The 23259-nt window shown below is 41.0% G+C and overlaps 4 protein-coding genes across 5 annotated transcripts; 2 read left to right on the top strand and 2 right to left on the bottom strand.

Moving 5' to 3' along the window:
• Positions 1 to 166: 166 nt before the first annotated feature.
• LOC135495690 (centromere protein L-like) lies at positions 167 to 5544 on the bottom strand. Of its 2 annotated transcripts, none has more exons than XM_064784539.1 (10): positions 5458 to 5544; positions 4411 to 4560; positions 3947 to 4093; positions 3333 to 3445; positions 2748 to 2895; positions 2413 to 2561; positions 1962 to 2161; positions 1557 to 1659; positions 1148 to 1210; positions 167 to 955 (listed from the first exon to the last, which is right to left on the bottom strand). In XM_064784539.1, the coding sequence occupies exons 2-10, from the start codon at positions 4529 to 4531 to the stop codon at positions 863 to 865; spliced, it is 1137 nt and encodes a 378-aa protein (XP_064640609.1). In that variant the 5' UTR covers positions 4532 to 4560; positions 5458 to 5544; the 3' UTR covers positions 167 to 862. The 2 variants fall into 2 exon arrangements, with proteins under 2 accessions (XP_064640609.1, XP_064640608.1); XM_064784538.1 differs by lacking the exon at positions 5458 to 5544 and adding an exon at positions 4976 to 5091 and having other exon boundaries at positions 168 to 955.
• LOC135495689 (RNA polymerase II subunit A C-terminal domain phosphatase-like) lies at positions 5352 to 10621 on the top strand. The gene is made up of 6 exons (XM_064784537.1): positions 5352 to 5566; positions 5926 to 6009; positions 6239 to 6329; positions 6715 to 6840; positions 7100 to 7347; positions 7645 to 10621. The coding sequence occupies exons 1-6, from the start codon at positions 5352 to 5354 to the stop codon at positions 9665 to 9667; spliced, it is 2787 nt and encodes a 928-aa protein (XP_064640607.1). The 3' UTR covers positions 9668 to 10621.
• A 1428-nt stretch (positions 10622 to 12049) lies between these two features.
• On the bottom strand, positions 12050 to 15530 carry LOC135496240 (pyruvate dehydrogenase [acetyl-transferring]-phosphatase 1, mitochondrial-like). The gene is made up of 2 exons (XM_064785433.1): positions 15434 to 15530; positions 12050 to 15007 (listed from the first exon to the last, which is right to left on the bottom strand). Exon 2 carries the CDS (start codon positions 14877 to 14879, stop codon positions 13371 to 13373), a length of 1509 nt encoding a protein of 502 aa, XP_064641503.1. The 5' UTR covers positions 14880 to 15007; positions 15434 to 15530; the 3' UTR covers positions 12050 to 13370.
• Positions 15531 to 15825: 295 nt separating this feature from the next.
• Positions 15826 to 21516, top strand: LOC135495548 (cysteine desulfurase-like). Its single transcript, XM_064784330.1, has 12 exons — positions 15826 to 16002; positions 16491 to 16600; positions 16927 to 17043; positions 17322 to 17459; positions 17660 to 17758; positions 17960 to 18053; positions 18258 to 18392; positions 19078 to 19235; positions 19495 to 19682; positions 19979 to 20062; positions 20325 to 20414; positions 20722 to 21516. Exons 1-12 carry the CDS (start codon positions 15876 to 15878, stop codon positions 20783 to 20785), a joined length of 1404 nt encoding a protein of 467 aa, XP_064640400.1. The 5' UTR covers positions 15826 to 15875; the 3' UTR covers positions 20786 to 21516.
• The last annotated feature ends 1743 nt before the right edge of the window (positions 21517 to 23259 follow it).

Genomic DNA, 23259 nt, shown 5'->3' with positions numbered 1-23259 from the left:
GAAAAAGGTTTTGATTACATGCACTATGTGATCAATGGGAAAGGTTGTGACCAACTTTTCGTAGGACAGGTTGTGACAAGAATTTAGACGAAAAAGTCATTGGGACAGGAGGCTATTTACATGTCTATATTGTTGCTGTTGCCATTCTGGCAAATGTTCTAAAATCTAAGTGAAAGATTTGTGATCATAGATTTTTATTTACATATTTGAACCATAATTGCAATAAAAGTCTAATTACATCCTATGTTACAGTCTATAATATACAATTGCCTTATATATTTTTGGTTCACTGCAGTGCATACATGTACAGAAATATTCTCATAAGGGCTGAATTTTAAAAAAACCTCTGTCAATACTAAAATACTTTTCAGTTATAGTTGCCATGTTCAAGGTAACTTAAAAATTTAAAAAGACATTTAATAAGACATTTAATAAGGCACCAGTCTTCTCACAACTAAACTAACAAGTAAACCTCAATCGTTGGTACCACTTGGATTTGAAACCAGTAAGGCTGGCTTTCATGGGATCACATTGTCACATGTCATCGTTCATGTGTTGCATGTCCTTGTCATAACCGTGACTTCGGCTTGAAAATAAGACAGGACAAAACATGATAGTGCCCAGTAAAAAGTCATGTTGTGAATGATATTGAACTGTTCACAAAACATACATCCAAATGATTTGTGCATCATGAATGGTAGAAGAAAACTATCAATCATACACAGACTTGATTCAGTCCGTTTCACAATGTCCATAACTTCCATTTGTGATATGGTACGTAAATCCATGGCCCATCGGCTGAATCAGATGGGTGAGAGAAATCCTTCCAACATAGAGTAACATGGCACTTGATGTAAACTGTTCAGTAGCTCTTCATGACAGCATCCATAAATCGTTCCCATGACAACTGTGTGAGGAATTGTAACACTGTCTTCAGGTGTGTCATCGAAAAGATCTGTAAAGAAAATCCATACTTTTGATTATTGTAACAAAGACTATGCAACTAGGAAATATATGCTACACTAAAAGTTACAACTTCTCAGAGTAGTCTGGATGAGGTCATCTCGAGTCTACAGAATAGGTCAAGACCAAATCTCTGATAAGCAGTTTCTTTTGGACTGCAAAAGTAAAGAAGATTCAAAATTACCTTTACTTTCCCCTCTGTTCCAGCCAAAGCGATTGCAGTAGCAGTCTGTGATAGAGTGAGTTTCTGAAACGAAATAATGAGGCAATTTATTCAGTTGTGTTTGGTTCAAATGCCGATTGTTGTGAATATCAATTCATCAGGAGACATGTGATCTGATGCGATATTACCATGTGAAAGAATGCTGCTGGAATGCTTCTGTGATAATCATTAACAACCTAACCGTCCTGTCGTTGGTCAGCGAGGGAAAGTTGAGAATGCATAACTTGAACAGGATATTATTGAAGAGAAACTCGAGAGTCAGAGGTTTCTGGTCTGGCTGAGAGCTTCCTGATTATGACAATGTCTCAGAATCTGAAGTTTCTGGTGGTGACAATGCATTCACAGACTGAGGGCTGTGACTAATACTTACAGCTAAATTGATTTTAAAATGTTGATAAAAATGACTTTCCAGACTCTTCATAAAAGCAACGACCTGCTCTTCATGGAACTCTTCAGCATTTTCTTCACAGATACTGAAAGGAAAAGCATGGTGAGCCTAGAGACTAATAAATTTAAGAAGGGGGGGGACTATTTTGAGTTGGTACTCAACGGTCTCAGGGGTAGTCCTCCAACTGGTCGACCAGGTACCAAGTACTTTGGAAGCTGATTACCATCTCATCAAAATATGACACCAAGTATAGATGAGTTTAATTCATACTTGTTGACACCAATAATGCCTCAACACCGATGTTTTATTTGGAGTTGCACAAAAAAATGCCAAAACAAATATGTACAGGTCATTTGACGAGTTGCAAAGAATTAAACTTGGAGCTACCAATCCCACAGGTCCTTGCAGTCTTGGGCATCAATAGTAACTGAAATCTGACTCAAGCCTTCGCAGACGTCTGGCACTTTGAATACAAGCTGCACAGGTTTTCTTGTTCTGTCCGGCACGAATCCAGACCACATGGCTATCATCCATCCGAGGTTCATAGATGAGAACTCCATTTCTTTAATGTAGCAGTCGAACTCTGTCTGAAAACAAAAGACAGAGTTCTTTCAACATTCGGCATTGAATCGAGAAAAAAACTTGATAATATTAACAGCAAAAACTTTGTATACATCCAGGTTTACCAAAATAAAAATCTAAAACTAGGTATTCATAACTGGAAAAACCAAAAGAAATTTAGTCATTCGCCACTTCACCATGGCAGGCATCTCAAGAATGGTGTCCCTTCAAAGTAAACCTTGGAAGAAGACCTGGACACAATGTGATGTTCACTCACCTCCAAGAATGCACACAGATATCCCGTTAGAGATTTAGCACCTTTTACCAATAAGATAGGATAGTATGTGAACTCCTCCTTCACGAATCTCCTAGCATCACGGTCTATACTCACAGACAGTAGGAATGCTTCCAAAACAAGAGGCAACTCTGAAAAGAAATTGCAAATATGCAGACAGAGATGAAATATGACAATTTTGTCAATACAATGTTTGATTTAAGTTGTGAATATGGATTTGCATTCACAAGGGTTACAGTATAAGCAACTCAAAAGTAAGGCCCTCAAAATACTAGTCTTTATCAATTCTTTATGGTATCAAATGACAACAAGTTTACCTTTTTTGCCCGGCTTTGGTTTGCCTTTGACTGTGATATGAAGAGATTCAGGATCTGCCTGGTTCACCTGAAGACCTTTGAACACACTGATAGTGGCATTCTTGGCAATGTCTGCCTCAACTCCAACAGCAAATCCTTTCATGGACTCCTGAAACAAACAAAGAACACTGTGCATAGCAACAACACTATTTGGGAGGAGGGGTTGTCTCATAGGACTATTGTAAGGACACAGTGTCTCCACACACAAACTCAACATGTTATCTTCTTCATAAACAAGTAAAAACACTTCAGATTTGGATACCGCCTTTTCATAATCTTTACATCATAGCACAAAATCTTGAATTCTTAGAAATGCCATGAGTTGAGGGGTTCTGGCCACCCGGAACCACCCTTGAGGACCATTTTAAGGTGATCAGGACAGATAATGATAGACGACAACACTCGATCCCTCATCACCAGAGCAGGATGGTCAATGGAAGATTGAGAACACAGAAGAAGGACAATCGAGAAGCTACATATTCAAGGTTTCTGCACCTTACACCTTCTATACCCGGTAGAAAGTTGAATGAGATCATTTTTACGTACTGCTTCCATATGTGCGGAAAGGAATCTTGAATACTTCTTCAACTTTGCTGGTGTAGAAGAGAAATCATAGAGAGGTGAAGCTCTATACACTCGCCATGTCTTGTTGAGGATGGCTGAAACCAGAACGAGATGAACTCAGCAACCAAGGGATCACAGAGATATGAAGTATAACCTCTATATCAAGGACACCCTCAGGAATAACAAGCACTGGCCTTGATAGAGGTGTCCTGGTTAGAGGGCAAATTGAATGGTAACCAACTTGGGTTCAAGACTAGTGTCCTCGATAGAGAGGGTGGTCTTGATAGAAAGGTGTCCACTAAGGGAGGTTCCACACTACACATGTTTGTTAACATGTTAGGTAAAGTGGATTCATAATCCAGACCCTTGTTACTGGACAACCCATGCCTTACTTTTTGAACACAGACTGGATACCAGTCATAAATCTCTATCAGATTCTCATGCATGTCAAATCTTTTTAGATTGAGTAAATCAGAGTTCACCAACAACAAACAATAAGTGAAACAAAAATATAACACAACAACAGAGCTTTCCAATCAGGAAGAGTTTGAAGAAAGTTTGTCACAGGAGACAAGTTTAACACTACAGTATCTCACCATTCAGATCCGCTTTAATTTGAGGAACTGTACCAGTTGTGGTTGAAGCTTCACCTCGTCTTCTGGCAGTCCCTGAAACAGGAGTTGTACCAGCTGCAGCTGAATCTTCCTCTCCAGCTGCTGTCCTAGGGACACCCCTCGGGGTCACTAAAAGTGGAAAAAAGGTATAACACATAACGATTATTCAGTCATGGTTCATGATTAGAAGTTCAGAATCATAGCCACTGAAACATTGAAACAAAGTGTGTATAGAGTAAAAGTACTATTCAAATGGTAAAAAAATGCACAATGCCAAACCACAGGTACATAAAGGATAAAGTCTGCCTTGCCACCACACTAATTATACTTTTTAGCGAGAGAATCCTAATTAAGCATACACTGACAAAAAGGGATACAGTTCCTTTGGGAACCTTTGTCAGTGACCACTATCATGCAGTCAATCAAAAGAAGCCAATGTATCTTACCACGGAGAGGTCGCGACTTGGGTGTCTTATGATAAGGTGTGTAACGTCTTGAAGATCTTCCAGCTGACCTGGTCTGTGGCTTCAGAACTTGAGACTCTGGAGTGACCTGGCTGGACGACATCGTCAGGTAGAGGAAAGAATGTGCAAGCCCTACAATTTACAAAAACCAAGTTGTTGGTACAAGCTTCCAGGTGGCGAATAGTTAATGTGATTGTGACAAATATTGGTGCCCCTCTGACTTTGTTTGAATGAAGTGAAATGCATCACTGATCAGCACTATTTTATTTAGCCGGTTGAGCAGCGCCTGAACAATGTCAATGGCCTATAATGGCTATATCTTACAATACAATACATGTAAAAGCCTATGTATAAAACCGCACCAAAACCGTCTAGGGCCCCTACACAGTATATTTGCATGTGTATTGCCTGGTTTACAGTACACTACAACATGTACATCTACATGTATCATGTAGTGATGTACATTTCTTGTGTTACCACAAAAAACATCAACAAATATTTGATATTTCTACACAAACAATGGTCTCACAATCGACTGAAATGGTACCTTGGATTAATTTTATTTTACTTGAACCGAATCACAGGGCTCAATAATGGATTCATAACGTCTAAATTTGGTAAAACCTGTTGACAGAAAATTTGTCGCAATGTATTTGTTTTGAACTGGCCGCAAGTTTTCATTAAATGATGTACCGCAAACTACAAATCCTCCTTCACACTTTTCCCCAATATCATAGCATGAAACTATTCAAATATAAAGATCAAATTTGATATTATTATTTCATTATTTTTAGAATCAAACAAATTGTCTTTTACTTCTCAGATTTTTATAATTTGGTATCAAATTTTAACGCGTTTGTGGTGTATCACAAATCATAACCAATCAAAGCCGTCCTTTCCATTTTCTGCCTCTATTAGCCATCATGGCGGCAAGTGCAGGTTGCACGATTTTATTTCCTGAATCCGAACCCGCAAAGCTTCTCAAATGGAAGATAAAAAAGGGTTACCGGATTGCAAAAGGATCCTTACTTGCTCTTTATTCACATGGAAATGAAGAGAGCATCCAGAAATTGAAATCCCAGGAGATAGGCCTTGTGGAAGAGCTGCTTATTTCTGAAGGAGAAACAATCTGTTTTGGGTCAGTGCCAGATGAATTAAAGCTGAACTGTCAGTTTTTTTACTGTGGTCATTGACCAGTTTTTTGCCTGATGCTCTGCCAGCACAGGCACATGAAAATAAGAGCTCACTAGCTCCCAACTTGACTGACATTGACAAACATACCCCCAGTCCCCACTGACAACGGCGTCAATGGCAATGCATAGTGTCCGTGACGGGGGGGGGGGGGGGGCGCCTAACTGAGCACTTATTTTCGTGTGCCTGTGCTTATTATTCTGTCTTTCTGTTGTGAAATGTGTAGTATGTATTTTTATTTTAATCTAGTTCAGAAAATAATTGTAATAAAAATAAAAATGCCCTATTTCTCCTTATTCTTTACAGGACACCACTGATCAAAATAAAAGGATGTGATCACCCCGTTGTCATGAAAGATATGTGTGCTGAGTGTGGAGAAGATCTTAGGGAGTAAGTTTGATCTGATCTATACCACTACCAACTTTGCTGTAAAAAAATTGTGATAGTTCAGCTTTAAGCATTGATGTCCATGGTGTTTTTGTCTTACTCTTGGCCTTAGGGATGCATCTTGACACAGTCACACATGTTTCATACTGGTGTCAAATATTGGCTGGGCATTTCTTTTTTGGGCCACAAAATGCAAACTTTTCAATCCTCAATGTATGTATTTCTTTTGCAGGAGATTTGGATGTGCTGGTGACAGAAAAGAAACTGCCAGTGCATCAGTTGCCATGGTTCACAGCATCCCTGAGCTCACAGTCAGTGAAGCAGTAAGTCAGTCCTTGGACCTTAGTATTGGTTTTCAGATGGTCAGAATCTTCATTATGCATGAAGATGAGAATCCCCGGAAATTATCCGGATTTCCATATTTTTTTAATCCAAAACCAAAATACCAAAAAAATCTCAAAATCATTTTGGGCATTTTTGGTTGATAAACACCACCGTTTTTTAGAAGCAAAATGATGACTCCTGTACACCCAAAGGGTCATTTCAAAATAAAAAAGCTTTAGCTCTGCCTGGACATTTACAATATTTTCCAGATATCTTTGAGGGTGGGCACTCTCATCTGTGCTTCATGGCAATGAGTTGGTTTTAAGAGGAGAGTTGGTCCTAAATGAATTGACTACATAAACTTTGTATTTTGTTTGTTTTCAGGAAGCGTTCGAGATTGGCCATGCTGATGAACAGCGTCTGCTGACATCCAAGAAGCTGGTTCTCCTTGTTGATCTTGATCAGACTCTGCTCCATACGACAAACGATAACATTCCACCTAACCTCAAGGTAAACGTCTGTCTCATTCAACATGGGTTGCAGCATCATTTGGTGTTTGCTTCATAACTAGAGGCTGGTTGTTGCTCGGTCTCATTCAATGTGAGTTGTTACATACTATCGGAGACATTAGCTATCCGACTATGCATTCAGATTGGCAATTTTGAAGCTGGAGTTTGGGAGGGGAGGGGGCATCCACCTTGTACATAAGCATGAGCATAAGCATCACTCTTAATATGTTCATTGCTGATCACTGTGGTTCACTTTGCAGGATGTGGTTCATTTTCAACTTTGGCACGGCTCAAACCAACTCTGGTACCACACCAAGTTCCGACCTGGTACCGAGAAATTCCTCAAAAAGATCGCCACCATGTACGAGTTGCATATATGTACTTTTGGTGTTCGCATGTACGCACATATGATAGCACGCCACCTGGATCCCGAGGGCAAACTATTCTCACATCGGATCCTGTCGAGAGATGAATGTTTTGATCATCAGTCTAAGACAGCTAATCTGAAGTAAGTAGCAATTGGGTTCTTTGTGATAATCAAAAGTAGTTCATGTTGATCTCACATGATTCAGGTGACACTGCCAACCCTCCTGAATAAAACGCATTCTTGGGAAACCAAGTTCTTAGCAGGTGATGGCTTGATGCTGTGATTTCTAATCACTCAACGTGCAGCCTTAGTACATACAGATCTGCTGATGTAACTCAACCTCGCATCTTCTGTATAACAATCTCACTGTGACAATTAACATCAAGTACTTGTGCTTGCTAAAATTGACAGATATGATAAAACCTATTTCCTTTACAGGGCGCTGTTTCCATGTGGTGATGTCATGGTCTGTATCATCGATGATCGTGAAGATGTCTGGAACCGTGCGCCAAACTTGATCCACGTCAAGCCATATCGGTTCTTCCAGGGGACGGCTGATATCAATGCACCACCAGGAATGGATAAGACTGATGATGTGAGTGCCGAGATCAAGGCAGACAGTGTACTACATCACCCAGAAGGTGAAAACAATCCTGACGAAAAGGATAAAGCTTTGACATCGATGCAAAATCTTGAGCTAAAATCGGAATCAGAAAGCAATAATGCAGCAGGAGACAGCGATTCTAATGAATTGCCACCACCGGTAAAAGAAGAAGTTTCTCTTAGTGAGGATGATTCTAAAATGGAAACTGACTCTGATGTAAAGGGTGATGATGTGGGTAGCAGCAGTGACTCGGGAGTTACAAGCGTTACTGCCGGTGATGGGGTGTCCAGCAGCAGTCAAGGAGATGTTAGCAAGGAACATGAAAAAATTTCAAATGTGACTTCATCTGATTCAGTAGTCACTAGTGAAGTAGTTCCCAGTGACAGCTCAGTGGTGGCCTCTGGTAATGCTGGAACAGTTTCCAGTGGTAGCCTGGTGGTTACCACTGGAACAGTTTCCAGTGGTAGCCTGGTGGTTACCGCTGGTGATTCAGTGTTGGAAACAGTTGCCAGTGGAGATTTGGCCATTGTTACCAGTGACATAGAAACAGTTTCTAGTAGTGATGTGGAAATGGTTTCTTCTGAGGAATCGTCGTCTGTATTGGTTGCTGATGCAAAAACTGAAGTCACAGATTTGACTGGAAAGAACTCATCCAAAGACACTGAAAATGACGAAGCAATGAAAACAGGCGCTGTATTACATTATCAAAATGAGAAATCGGGTATGGATTTACTAGAATTGCAGGATGAGGACGATTACTTGCTTTATCTAGAGGACATCTTGACGAACATTCACAATGCATATTATAACATGCATGACGAATTCAAAGGTAAAGGAAAGACAGAGGTACCCGATTTGAAAAACATTATCCCATATGTGAAGCGAAAAGTTCTCAAAGGTGCTAACATTGTGTTCAGCTGCGTTTTCCCCAGGAATATTCCCCCTGAGAAAAATAAAGAATACCAAATAGCAAAATCCCTTGGGGCGGATATACAGGATAATATTATTTTTCCGAGCCAGAAAAACGATCCTGCAGCGACGACGCATCTAGTTGCAGCAAAGGTTGGTACGATGAAAGTTAATCAGGCATTGAAGAGAAAACACATTCATGTTGTGACACCTGATTGGCTGTGGTGTTGCTACCATCGCTGGGAGAAGGTGACGGAGAGTCTCTTTCATTTGACTGACGAGTCATCTGCCACATCTCGGGATAGCCCAGCACCAGGACGTGTGCGCTCATCGAAAGACAAACGCAAGCGTCCCGATGATAATGATGATGATGATTTGGGGCCGAAGCGTCCGCGAGTTGATGATGTTGCAGATGATGAGATGATGGAGGCGGACAACAATGAGGAAGAAAAGGCAGATGTTGCAGCGGGAAAAATATCGAAAGCTGATCGAGAATTTCGTCAGAGTCTTTCGATGTATGCACTCTCCATGGAGGAGTTGGAGGAAATGGATAAGGAGGTTGATGACATTATCAGTGGGAATGATGGCGGAGAGAGCAGCGAATCATCCGAGAGTTCAGATTCCGAAATCGATAATAAATTACGGCAGCGTGTGCTTAGCTGTGGTGAGCATTCCGACTCTTCTAGTGGTGAGAGTCTTGGAGGGGAGTATCCACGCGGCTGGAAGCGGCAGCATGAGAAAGGCCATCAGGTTGTTACACCAGAAGACACCGAGGACTCGCAAGATGTTCCCGAGGAAGATGCAAATCATGACCGACGCCACAAGATCAAGATTGGTGTTGGGGAAAGTGACAGTGACAGTGATCAGTATAACGAGTCGATTGGGTCCGTAGATGAAGAGATGGCCCAGGCTGTAGAGAAGGAATTTCTCGGCTGGGTAGTTCCGTAAATTTGACAGTACAAATAATTTACTTTCGAGATGATTTCTTAGTGAGTTCATCTGCTTTGTGTTGGCAGCGATATTTGGCCAACTCATTCTAACTTTAGAATCAAATGCATTTAGGGACTGCAGATTCCACTTTGTAAACAGGCAGCTTCATAATCCTCGCAGTGAATAACTTTGCATGGAAAATTATTAACCTTTTGGGGTGTGACTGACTAGGCTTGTTAAATCAACAAACACTGATGACTTAAAACACTTGCACAGGAAGTGAACAAAGTTCCTCCTCAAGAATGCTCCTGAAGATACTGTGCTCATGCATTTTGATCTAATCCTGCAAAATTGAGATTACATGTGCTACCAAAAAGGGCTGCCATTTGATCCCTAATGATTCTTTGACCATTGCAATCGGGAGTTGTTTCCGGTTAGCTCAACATGAAAACAAAGCCCTCTGTCCCCTGTAATATATGCATGGACAGTGCTCTCCTCGGATTTGAATGATGTTAGCCGGGGTGTTTTTGTTCATGTCTCTTGTCCTGGCCAGTTTATTGTTGTTATTCAGGCACACTGTTCGTACTATTGATGATGATACATTTACATTCAGAATTATTATTATTCACGTTCACCTCGTACAGTCAATCCTGTACATTCAGAATGTATTGAATAACTTTAAAATGTTTTCTACAGGTTTTGATTGCCAAATGTTAATAATGTGCTTGTTGACGTTAGTGTTTGAGGCGAATAATGATTTTCATTGTAGTTTTGAGGTCACTTTACACACCTCTCAGAAATGGTGATTTCTTTAAATAGCAAGGAGGTTGAGTGTAAAATATTTGCTGGCACTTCAATGTACTTAATCAGATGTATTGCCTCCTATTTGTAATGTGAATATGAAAAATTGTTCAATGAATTGTAAAGGTGTAAATATTTTGATTGTTGATCTAGAATAATTCTTATGAACTATCGAGGTCTTACTTGGATTTTTAAAGTTGGTAAAATATTTAAATATGCCCTATTGGATGAGTAACAAACGTAGTTATGACATACTGTAAACTCGGCCAGGAGCTGTCACAACCCCAAGGACAACGGCATATATTGCATGTTGGGCAAAATGTTACTGTCATCACAAGCCATAGCAGCAACAGCCCTTGACCGTTTTTTCAGTTTGGAAAATCCCTATTTTGCAGTGTTGGCTGGAAGAAAACGATTCTTCTCCAATTAAAACCTGAACTACTTTCTTGGCAGAGGAGTCGGAACTTATGTCTTCATATAGCAATGGATGTGAGAATAAGGCTATTGGGGACAACACCACATCTAGTCTCAGTCTTATCAATTCCGAGTCTCATTCCTTTGCTGAATTACCCTACTCTCTTAGATAGATGTAAGAATCTGAGTATTGTCACAACTTGCTTTGACCTGATGGCAGAAGCAATCGATATGAGAAGGCATTTACAAACATAAGGTCTCTCAATATTCTAAGCTGGAGTAGGCCATCCAAAACACAATCGTTGACTGCCACAAGTTTGGGGATGACATTTACCACCATCAAAATATAGCGTTATTGAAGATGCCACTCCTCGTATCTTCCCTTGGCTGCACGAGTACAATGTATATATGGGAGATCAGTGGCAGGCATATAATCTGGGGGTCGATGGTTCGATTCTCATCATCATTATCACTTTCATATCCGTGTCCCCTACATTGGCCATTGCTTTCCTCAACATGGGAGTATCAATGTGCTGACTAGGCTTGACCAAGAAGTTAAAACCTTGGCTGGACCAGTCCCCAAATAAAGGGGGAGTGTGACTCCTCAAGTCTACTGAATCTGAGACAAGCTCCTGCCTGATTAGCAGTTTGCAGCTTGGGCAACAGCCCAGCAGGCGATCGACCGAGACTTAGAGTGACCAGTCTTGAAATTGCAATTGCAATGGAACCAAAGTCAGTCTTATCCAGGGACAATAAACTATGGTACAGAGAAACCATTACCAGTAGCCCATCAAGAACCCAAGGGAGTGAAAAAGTTTTCTTATACTGCAATGGTTTTCTGTATGAAGTGTTTTCAGTCCAAGAGAGACAATGTCACAATCATCGTTTTCATGCATGGCCTCTGCTGTGATGAAGACGCCTAGGATAATCAAGGCCGAATTGTTTGTTGTTGAGCAATAAGAATGGCTTACATAGCAGGTTAAATACTGTGTGACCATTTTCCAGTTGTTTTGTCCACATGTCAGGGTCATCCAGAGAACCCAGTGGTATTGGTGAATGAAGCATGAAGCATGTCTTTCACCACACAGGTCATTAATTTGTGTATTGTACATGCGTAGTATACCTTTGCAATGCCTGCTGAATGAGGAGGACCTTCGAAGTTAAACAATACAAAAAACACATTCATGAATTTAATACTATTACTTTATTATCATAATTTTTAATCATGATCTAGGCTATGTCAAAATGCTTACACAAGTTTTCTAAGCCATGGAGTTTTCCTCCACACTCGGTCAAATGATAAACCAGCAATCCCTCAACGAAAATAGCACAAGAGGGATCTGAACACAATATTTTCTCAAATAGCAGCAGAACTTCATTAAATTTACTAACAAATTTCCTTTACAAATGTCCAATCCAAAAAATGGTCTGTGGTCTGAAACAAGCCAATGCTGGTTGACATCTACACCTAATACATACAAGATAAAACGGGTAAAAGCCAACCAACTGCTAGAAATCCCTATTCATACACCCAAGAACTGTGAACAGCTCGACAGATGCTCTAGACAAGTTTTGCATCTTGATAACTTAATATCATACTATCAAATCAAAATGTGTTAAAGTTCATGAGGAAGAGAGTGTCAGATGGCTGTTGATATCAACATAACCTAATCAAAGCACGACAGATGTGATGGGTTGCCACATGTGCATGACACAATGTAAAAGATTCTTAGCCAGTTTCTTGACGCAAACCTCTTAACAGCTGATACGGAGACTTTGGGACGCTTATACTGTTTTATAACTATGAGATCACAGTAAAATGTTGATTGATTCTATTTCTAATATCACAAAAATCATGAGCAATGCCTCCATTATGTAAATGGGTAGGCATCTTGCAAGTGTTATGATAATGATATGGTCAGGTCAATTATGAGTATGAGCTGAAGTGAATTGAAAGGTGCAATTAACTTGGTTAACTTGCCCAACTTTTTTTACGTAGAGGACTATCATATCAGTCTTGCAAACTAGGGTCGTTTACATGCTTCAACATTCACACAAATATGTGTGCACATGTTCATGTAGGCCTATCAAGAGAGGTAATGAAATGTACAAAATCTTACACAGATGAAATATTATATCTAGCACAATGAGTACTGTTGCAGTTAGGAAAAAACGATTGGAACAAGATCAATTAAATTCTGATTAAAACCATTCTATTCAATCTCACTACCCAGAAAATATGACAAGATACATTGTAAATGCAATGTACATTTGGTGATAAACAAGCTTTTACACAGTTGGCTAAACCCAGCAACTTTCAATCGGGTCCTAAGGTAACAGGCTTGCAAGTTTTCAATCTGGTTTCTTGAAATCCTAAGACAAGCTTTCAATCTGGTCTCCCGAGATTACGCAGGGCAAGTCCTAAAGAGGCTTGCCAATTTCAAACTTCTCAAGATATTACGAAGAGTAAGTCCTAAGATAACAAGGCTTACAAGCTTACAAGAGATTATGCAGGGCAAGTCCTAAGGTAACTGCTATCAAAGAATACAACAGTAACAGTTATGTCATCTCGATAGTACCGCACTATATCTTCTGGAAAAGTTAACATTGCTGATAGTTTACCATGCTCAATGCCATCGACTGTCCCTCCTAATGCATTCCTGATCAGATGAGTTGCCACATTGGCATCGACTGGTTTCTTTGCTAGACCTTCTTTACGTTTGATGAGATGGTGATTGATCTGACCGAGTGAGAGAGCCTTCCGCGGCAGTTTGAATGAATCAATGGTTTGTTTACCAGCCATATGTTCACCAACTAATTTTACAACTTTTTCTGGAGTGAGCATATCCCACAACCCATCACTGCCGAGGACCATGAACTTATCACGGGGAGTTAAACGATGATACGTTACTTCTGGCTTGGCGATCAAATATGGTGGTGTGTAGTAATTAGGTGGGACTAACTCGCGTGCAAAGGGTGTATCGATAGCTTTGATTACACGTTTTAAGTCACTCAGCTTCCATTTATAGCGCACGTCACCAAACGCTCGGAGTGGGGCGAGCTGACCCAGCAGACGTTCATTTTTTAGAACAAAACTTGTTTCATTCCTAGGATGTCCATCTCGTATTCGTTTCACTTCTTCTACATTGTTTGTATTGTGTTCATAGGTCAATTCCTTAGCTGACCAACTCCCAGTATCTTCATTTAAAGACCCGAGGACTGCTTTGCTATCACCTACATTAGCCATGTGTAGATGGGGGCCATCCACATGTGCAACGCAAGCAACGCTACCAGAGAATGCCACCTCTAGCGATTCTATACTTAATGGAGAACCAGTTCCACCAGGCAGTGCTTCTGATGAGATATCCTCATCAAGACGAACAAACGCTTCCTCAAGGGTGCGGTCCATAGAAAATTCGTCATCCAAGTTGGACAGGGACAATGATTCAGTCACAAACTTATGTAAGCTTCCCCGATAGAGACCACTCAGGCTTTCATTCTGATAATCGTTAGAGGTACTATACAAAGACAAGAGGTCTAGTTCCTTTCCATCACGTATCCTTTCATGGTAGCGAGCAAGCTCGTTTTGATTTAAAAGTGCTACTGCGATGTAGTTGAATAAGCGTTCACTAACTGCTTGAGAGCAGGCACAGCCTCCATGACCATCAAACACACCGAAAAGATGCCCTGATGTACGCAAACATCTGGCCTGTGCACGTCGATCCTCGGTTGGGCTATTTGAAGCAAGCATATTCGTCTCAAAATATTTCACTGATTGTTGCCGGACTTCAGACGATGACTCTAACATGGACAGAACAGTAGTCACATGATGAGGTGTAAGCTTTGGAAGTCCAAATTCAACTTGATTTCCTATGGATGTTGAGAAGGTGTGACTGTTCATCTGCCATGGTGGTGTAGTCTTTGAAAACACCTGTCCTCCCACAGTAAAATGTCTGCACAAAAAAAGAACAGGGCTTAATCCTCTTGAAATATCGCGTACAAAGAGGGAATTCATTGTGACTTGGTTCCCTTTGGGAAGAGATGTCAAGAAAGGTGTTGCTCCAAGCAAAAACTGCTGGCGTAATCATTGAATGGTCAGCATTCTCCCGTCACTCTGTGCTGATTAAAGTTCAAAAGCTGCACCTGAAATGAAAGGTTTGTAAGAATTCAGTGAACATGAATAAATAATGTAAGGGTGGTTTTGGGATGTATTTTCAAACAAAACTTTGTTCCAGGTGAAACACATGACTGGTATGGTCGGTGCCCAAAACAAACTTCGTCAAAAAGGTAAGGTTGATGATGATGGCGACATTGCGATGCCGTGCAATTGTCAAGTGACATCCCATGGTTTGAACACTGTAATGTCGTTTATCCCCTCCCCCTATCGGTGGTATCAATCATCATACACAGACATGTCATGGTGTCAGTGTATAGCATGTGTAGACTAGGCTTAGTGATTTGATGTAGGCCTACTGCATGTCCCCAAGCAAACATGCAATACACTGTCTGTGTTCATTTGCATGTCACCCATCAATCGACATTTCAACCATCGGATCTAACAATATATACTTCAAGTCATGAGATGTATTTATGAATAGACTCTCGCAATTTAGATGTCTACAACGCATCATCCGTTTCCGAAATAATTTATTTCACGGTTTGACAACCAAATGACCTTGACCCACATTGTCGTTTTTCAATGGGTTGCAGACCGTGTTTTATGAACGGCCTGGCAACGCAGATGTGAACTTTTTTTAACAATATTGATTTTTTTACAGTAAGCCCAACAATATGCACAAAGTTCTATCTAAAAAACAACTTTCATTCGAAATGTATACTGTTTCACCCTCCAGATGGTCTTCAATTCCATGTTTTGGTATGTGGGTAAGTGGGTAAGTGGGTGCACAGTGAGGTAGGGCCTACAAATTTTTGTCTGCAGCCTCGATTTCGTTATAGTGTTTTGCAACTTGAATTTGCGTTTTGCCATTTCAGTGTTTATCAGGGTTTTATCATGATGTTCGGAAGCGCTGTAAGAAGTTCAGGATCACTCTGCATCATCCAAAGATGTGGCTGCATCCTTAAGAGGGCGATTGCTACCACGTCAATCGATAATTCGGGCATGGCACAAGGGCAAACAGGCAAGCCGCCGAAGATATAATTTATTTTATTTTTCAAAATAGAGAGGTTGCGAAATAGAATATGGCTTACGTTTAGTTTACGTGTACGCCGTTGATCAGGATATGTGGTCATTTTTATTCCAGATTTTGAAATTCTCTCCTGGTTCTGGGAATCTCTGGAAAACCATGGCAACCAATACCAAGATAGTGGATGGCCGAGGAAATCGCCTTCCGCACTCGTGACGGATGATCTACCATACCAATCCATCGTCTACTTGATTCTCGGTCAAATGACCTAACAAGATGAAGCCTTGCTACATACAAGGAAGTTTTATAGAGTTAAATAGTACCTATTGCCAAAGTCAAGATCTAAATAAAAGCCCTTTACGCACATTCTTCCCTGCTTCTCGCAAGTAACTGGTGTAAAAGGGTCACACCATTTGCATTTGGGTCTCATTCTATTCACAAGAAATAATATATAACAGATGTTGTACTTTTTGTTGTTGCAGCGAAGGCTCCGGCTCCTACTAAAACTGCACCAAGTAGGATAGAAGATAACAAGTTTGAAAAGAGAGATATCAAGCCTTTGTACTTGGACGTTCAAGCCACGACGCCAATGGTAATGAATCTTGTTCAAGACTTAAAATAAGCATTATAAGTAAAGGTTGCAGTCATCCTGAACAGTGTCCGCCAGCGTCCATTGAGGTTTAGCCTATTCATGGATAGCATTTTGTAGAGGGAAAATAGAAGTCTATTTCTATGATCATCCCCAGTGTAATTTCAGCAGATCATGTGTGGTCTCGCCCCAAACTAGATGGAATTTGAATTTACCAATGTAGGGGTACGGTGGAGCTCTGCCTGAGCTCAGTGATGCGTTAACAAGGTGTCTGTATAAGATGTTCCATTTTGTGATATCATTTTGAAATGAAGTTCACTATCTTCCAGGATCCACGAGTGTTGGATGCCATGCTACCGTACTTCATTGGCTTATATGGAAATCCCCACTCCAGGACACATGCATACGGTTGGGAAAGTGAAGCAGCAGTCGAGAAAGCAAGAGAGGTAACAAAGAAATGTAGAAATAAATGCTTGGAGCATTTGAAGAAAAAAACTATTGTGACATGGAGTGATTCTACTGGTCTTCATTGGCAGGAAACGCTTTACTTGGAGATCGCCTCTTTGTGGGGTCGGTATCATCTTACTTAAGTATTGTGAGCCTAAACCAATAATTGCTTTTATCACACATAATCTTTTCCAGTCCTGTCCACAGTCTACTATTGTTTCACTCTGTTGATATCTGGAATTGAAAATTTATACGATTTCCATCTTTCAATTTGCAGCAAGTTGCAAGTATAATAGGTGCCGACCCAAGGGAAGTTGTGTTCACAAGTGGTGCGACCGAGTCGAATAATATCGCTGTGAAAGGAGTGGGCAGATTCTATAAAGCAAAAAAGAAACATATCATCACAACACAGATTGTAAGTGTTGATAGATGAAGTATCAAACTGGGTTACCCAATTATTTCTTGGTAAAACTACACACTTAATTGTTTAATAATTGCAATGCTGTGATTATCAGCTGTCCAAACAAAGCAGTCATCTTCACTTTGATGTTTTTTACAGACTGATTTAAAATCCTATATGAATTAAAAAATATGTTTTCGGTAACTTTTTTCCAGGAGCATAAGTGTGTACTGGACTCGTGTCGTGCCCTGGAATCTGAAGGTTTTCAGGTGACCTATCTCCCTGTCAAAACAAATGGTATTATCGATATGGAGGTATGTAGAATTAGCAGCCAATGAGATTGTGGTAAGATGTGGCAGAAACTTATTTTCTGTGAGAAAATGTGAACATTTAATATTGCGACATTGGCCCTTGCTTGTAGTATTGATTTTGAAGGCATATTCCAACCTGTTGCATGTAGAAAGTTTGATTTGGGAGGTCACCGTTAAAGTTGTCTGTTTCTCTTGCTGTTACAGGAGTTTGAAGCTGCGTTACGACCAGACACATCCCTTGTTTCCATCATGTTTGTAAACAATGAAATTGGAGTGAAACAACCAGTGGCTGATATAGGTGAGGCAAAGAGATCATGCAAAGTTCAGATTGTTTTGATGATCTGTAAATAAAAAAAGATACTTCTTAAAAAAAGTCCTCACTGAGAAAGTTTTGATGGTACATGTAGAAATCCTGTAATTTCTTCCAAAAGTGTAGAAAAATGAATTGTTTGAGACTCAAGTAATGCCGTTCTTGATTGAGTTGGCTTCCGATTTATTTCAGGTCGGATTTGCCGATCAAAGAAAGTGTTCTTCCACACCGACGCTGCACAGGCTGTCGGAAAGGTGCCATTGGATGTCAATGAAATGAATATTGATCTCATGTCAATCAGCGGGCATAAAGTGTATGGACCGAAAGGTAAGCAGACTTACAGACATCGATCTGTCTAACACCAAGCTCATTCAGATTCACAAAAAACCTTTCGGTAGTTTTCCTGCTTAACACCTTCAGCGCCGAACCACGAGATCTGCATTGCCCAAATCCCCCCTCTTTGAGCTGGTTATCGGAGTCTCGTGGACTTCATGAAAGAACTACGCCATCGCCATCTTCAGGGCAAGGCAGGAACTGAAAAGACAACAGTTCCTTCCATGCCCTGAAGATGGCGATGGCGTAGTTCAGAACTGTAAATGACTTCATGAAAGAACTACGCCATCGCCATCTTCAGGGCAAAGACGAGGTCTTTTCAGTTCCTGCTTTTCCCTAAAGATGGCGATGGCGTAGTTCTTTCATGAAGTCCGTGAGACTCCGATAACCAGCTCAAAGGGGAGGGGGATTTGGGCCACGTAGATCTGCGTGGTTCGGCGCTGAAGGTGTTAATGAAAGTCCACAGTTAAAGTCTCATGGAGGGCAGTCTTCATATTCCAAGATATGCAGCAGGACAGGACAGGACAATAGGACAGCAGCCCTACATTTCAGAAATATGTGGACAGATCCTATCCATGGACTGAACCAGTTGCAGTCTCCATCTTTAAATCGTTTATAATGCTTGTACCATACTATTCTATTCACACTTTAAAGTAACGAATGATTTATATCTCAATAGGTATTGGAGCATTATATGTGCGGCGTCGACCCCGAGTTCGACTTGAGGCTCCTCAGAGCGGAGGTGGGCAGGAGAGGGGCATGAGGAGTGGCACCGTCCCGACAAACCTTACAGTGGGTCTCGGAGCAGCCTGTGAGATTGCTCAGCAAGAAATGCAGGTAAATGAAGAGTTTTACTGTCCGCATCGATGGAAGAATTGTAAAGTGTCGTCCTGATGAATTGCTCCATGAAACTTGACAAGCCCTCATCTTCTTCAGCCTTCACTCTGCAGTTAAAGACGTTGTTCATCCTCCTCCGTCATTTATAACCACTTCCGAGATCTTTCTATCGGTACCAGTTTTGTCTTGATTCATGATGTTGGTAGTGTCCATGATGAGATTGAGAGCTAATTGACTATCATGCTGTCTTCGTTTCCAGTATGACCAAAAAAGAATCTCCTATCTTTCTCATCGACTTGTCAACAAAATTTCGTCAAAGTTAACGCATGTTATTCGGAATGGTGACCCCCATGAGACATATGATGGCTGTGTAAATCTCTCCTTTGCTTACGTTGAGGGAGAGAGTCTGCTGATGGCTTTGAAGGACATTGCTCTATCGTCTGGAAGGTGAGAAGCTTCATCAGTCTCAGTGCATTATCTAATATATTTCTGGCATCACCTCCTGTCGAGTAGTTGTCATGGAACCTCAACTATAATATTCTCAGCGATGATAACTGATGTTGTTGAAGACAGGTTAGGGTCCTCTAATCTACATCCAACGATGTCTTTGACCCCACCCCCTGGATTGTCATGGACTATTATCATTAACAGGCATTTGGTTGCCTCTTGTCCTTCACAGGCTGAGCTCAAATGATGGCAGCCACTTGATATCAACGTTCATTTCTAAACAATTCTGCTTTCAGTGCGTGTACCTCAGCATCTCTGGAACCATCCTATGTATTACGAGCGATTGGTGCTGATGAGGACTTGGCTCATTCATCAATTAGGTAGGGACTGGTTCTTCATATTTTCTTTCTGAGTGGTCCAGTTGAACCATCAGTGCCTGTCACCTCTGAGGTCCAAGGTTCAATTCTTGGTCGGTGTGGTATACTCATGTGATAGAGAAGGTGACTGTATTCACCAGTGTAGTTTTCCTCAAGGGTCTCCAGTTTCCTCCATTGGACATTACTTATCACCTCTCACAGATTTCAAGGAAATGCTCTCAGTGACCTACAGCGATGATGTGTGTTGTATCCTTTATTCTTCCAGGTTTGGTATTGGGCGGTTCACCACTGAGGAGGAGATCGACTATACAGCAGAGAAATGTATTGAATATGTGACAAAGCTGAGGGAAATGAGGTACGTGATATTAATTCGAGGATTTGTAATCTTTCTTTGTTTTGCCTGTCCCAATCTGGGGAAATTGAAGAGTCAATTAAAACATTGAGCTTAAACTTTTGTCATCACCATCAGTTTACATACTTTTGATCCTCATTCATGTGTTCCCAAAACTGAGGTCCCATGAATGGACAGAGGGATAGAAACTGAAGACAGCCATAGCTTTGGACTGTGTTAGAGGTTGCACCCATACGTTGACAAACTTCCCCAGTCATTTGCACCTGGAGTATCACCAACTTCTCCACGGGATATTTCCTTTATTTTCCAGCCCCCTCTGGGAGATGGTACAGGAAGGTGTTGACATCAAGTCAATCAAGTGGACACAACATTGAGACATCTACCGAACACTCTTGAGCAGACGACACACTGTAAATGGCTTTGTAATATATGTCAGTGTCTCACTCTGATAAAACGGGTACTATATCTTGAGATTGATTGACTTATGTGCAGATGTGTGCTCCTTGTAGATACATTCGAATTTCCAACCTATGTAACAAACCTGTTCATTCAACATTATAATGAGACAGTTTCTTCAAAGATATATGATAATAGTATTACCGATTCTAGAAATGTTGTGTGATGTGTTCCTGTTGTGTGGGCTTGGCTAGGGGTGTGTACTATGACCAGTTGAAATCGCCCATCGTAGAAAATTGTAACTAGAATCTCCTGCTGAGTTTGCAACATCTGGGCTTCTCTGACTTGTACAAAAGGTGATTATGTGATACTACATTACTAAAAGTGATCTCTTTTTCAAGACTACATGTGGGGCTGACTGTGTAAATTGCTGGTAATTATGTAGTTTGTAGGATTCAGTGTTATTCTAAGTTCTGATACCTCATTGCATTGAACATGACAATGGGTGATATGAATAAAGACTAGCAAATGCTTTTATCTAAATCTCCATGTACATTTACACTAGGCCTTCCTGTACAAAACCGGAGTAAAAGCATTTGCTAGTCTTTATTCATATCACCCATTGAGAACTGATGGAATACTGTTGTCATGTTGTGTAAATTACAAGTTGTTTCTTTTTGTAATAAAGATGTGTAAATACAGTGCGTGAATGAAATGATTCCTTGTTGCTCATTGTCCTCTCAAATTGTCCATAAAATCCGACTTGTTGGCAGCTCTACCTGAAGTAAAGCTTTGCGTCCTGAATACTATGTTGTTCTTTCCTGTGACAGCAAACTCTACGATTCTGGTTGTGACATTGTCCTCTGTGAGGTAAAGCCTGTGTCATAGCCACTGTCCCGATCATTGATTTGTTGCCTGTGCTAGATTCCGTGCATGGTTGTGACATTGTCTTTGCTGAATACTAGGAAGAGGTTGGAACAAGTCCACTGTTCTTAGTCAGCTTGCTGTGCAAGGTTTGTTAAGTGGCAGTTACAATTTTGGTGTATTGTAGGAAGCATTTGATATGATTGGTTTCAGGATCTTATTTCAAACATGGACCATGGTCACTTCCTCCCAATCACTACCAGCACCCAATTACACAGTATCGGTGAGATATTGTCTTCAATAGGTTATCCATCGACAAAATTTGGTAGAAGACTTTGCTGTTGTCTCTACCATCTCAGGCTCTGGACCAATTGTCTCTACACAAGATTACCAACAGCATGAACGGCTTCCGTTTGATTTGGTATCTGCTCCAGACAGTGCACATGCATGTACATGCACCTTCATTCAAGAAGTTGATACCTCTTCATGCAGGTACACGTCCACTGCCATCGAAACCCAAATACAGGCAACAGAGAAAGGGGCCTCAAGTGCTTTCATGATGTCTCCACTTCGGAATATTGAAATGTCCAGCCTAGCTGGTTGGCTGGATGCTTTTCACATCAATGCACCATTAATTTCCGATGAAATAAAGTCTCTCCAAGTCTTTCATGCTCCTTTCTGAAGTTGGTCAAACAATTCACAGTATACTTGGCTCAGTCGATCGCATATTTATTTGTTTGTTTACTGTGTGTCCCTTGGTTACCATCTGAGCGAGGGCATAATGGTCTCAGAAGAAGGAATGACACCACCTAAGGGTCTTACTTACCTCGACAAGGGGACCGGACACTCATTTTTAAACATGCTAAATTAAAGTGCAATGTTAGTCACAAAAAAACCTATTAGGCACAGCAAGGGCCTAAACATCTCGAGGATTAAACGTGACCCTGGAGACTAATCCCAATTTAGTGCTTACCCAGCAGGGGTTGAAGGCCAACTCTGTTTACAGGACATGTAGTCTGAACCCTGGCTGAATCGGTCATGTCCATCATGTCCAGTACAGTTGATCAAATTTACGAGTACTGTACACTTTTTTGCAACAGATCCCTTCCAGTTCCACTGCAAACAGGTTGTTGGCAGCTGCTTCCTTGATTACAAAATCAGTAGCTGGAAGGACAGGGAGGCCAATACCTTCTAGCTTAGTGCATGCCAACTTATCGGCGGTGAGTATCACTCCTAAAGTCTCCTCCATCCACTGCCAACATCAAGGGCAAGGTAATCTGACGGGCGCACGTGGAGTAATACTCAAGTTGTAAGAGGGTTGATCATGGTGAAACTATTACTACATGGTTTTCAGGGACGTAATGGCAGATTGTAGGGAAAGATGCAGAGTCGAATGCAGAGGTAGATGCCATTTCCATTAGTCATACAGCGGAGAATCCACATCAATAGTAGCCACTCCGGTCACTGTGGCAGCAAAATATGGTGGTCAGTCTGGAGCCAGCCCGCAAAACACGTATTGTGGACCTTCAACAGGGCAATTATCCACCATAACCCAACCAAGAATGTACATAGGAGAGAAAATTAAACA

Source organism: Lineus longissimus, chromosome 11, assembly GCF_910592395.1.
Source record: "Lineus longissimus chromosome 11, tnLinLong1.2, whole genome shotgun sequence".
NCBI classification, from domain to species: Eukaryota; Metazoa; Nemertea; class Pilidiophora; order Heteronemertea; family Lineidae; genus Lineus; species Lineus longissimus.
Note: the sequence above shows the minus strand (reverse complement) of the source record. Positions and strands in the feature narration are given on the sequence as shown.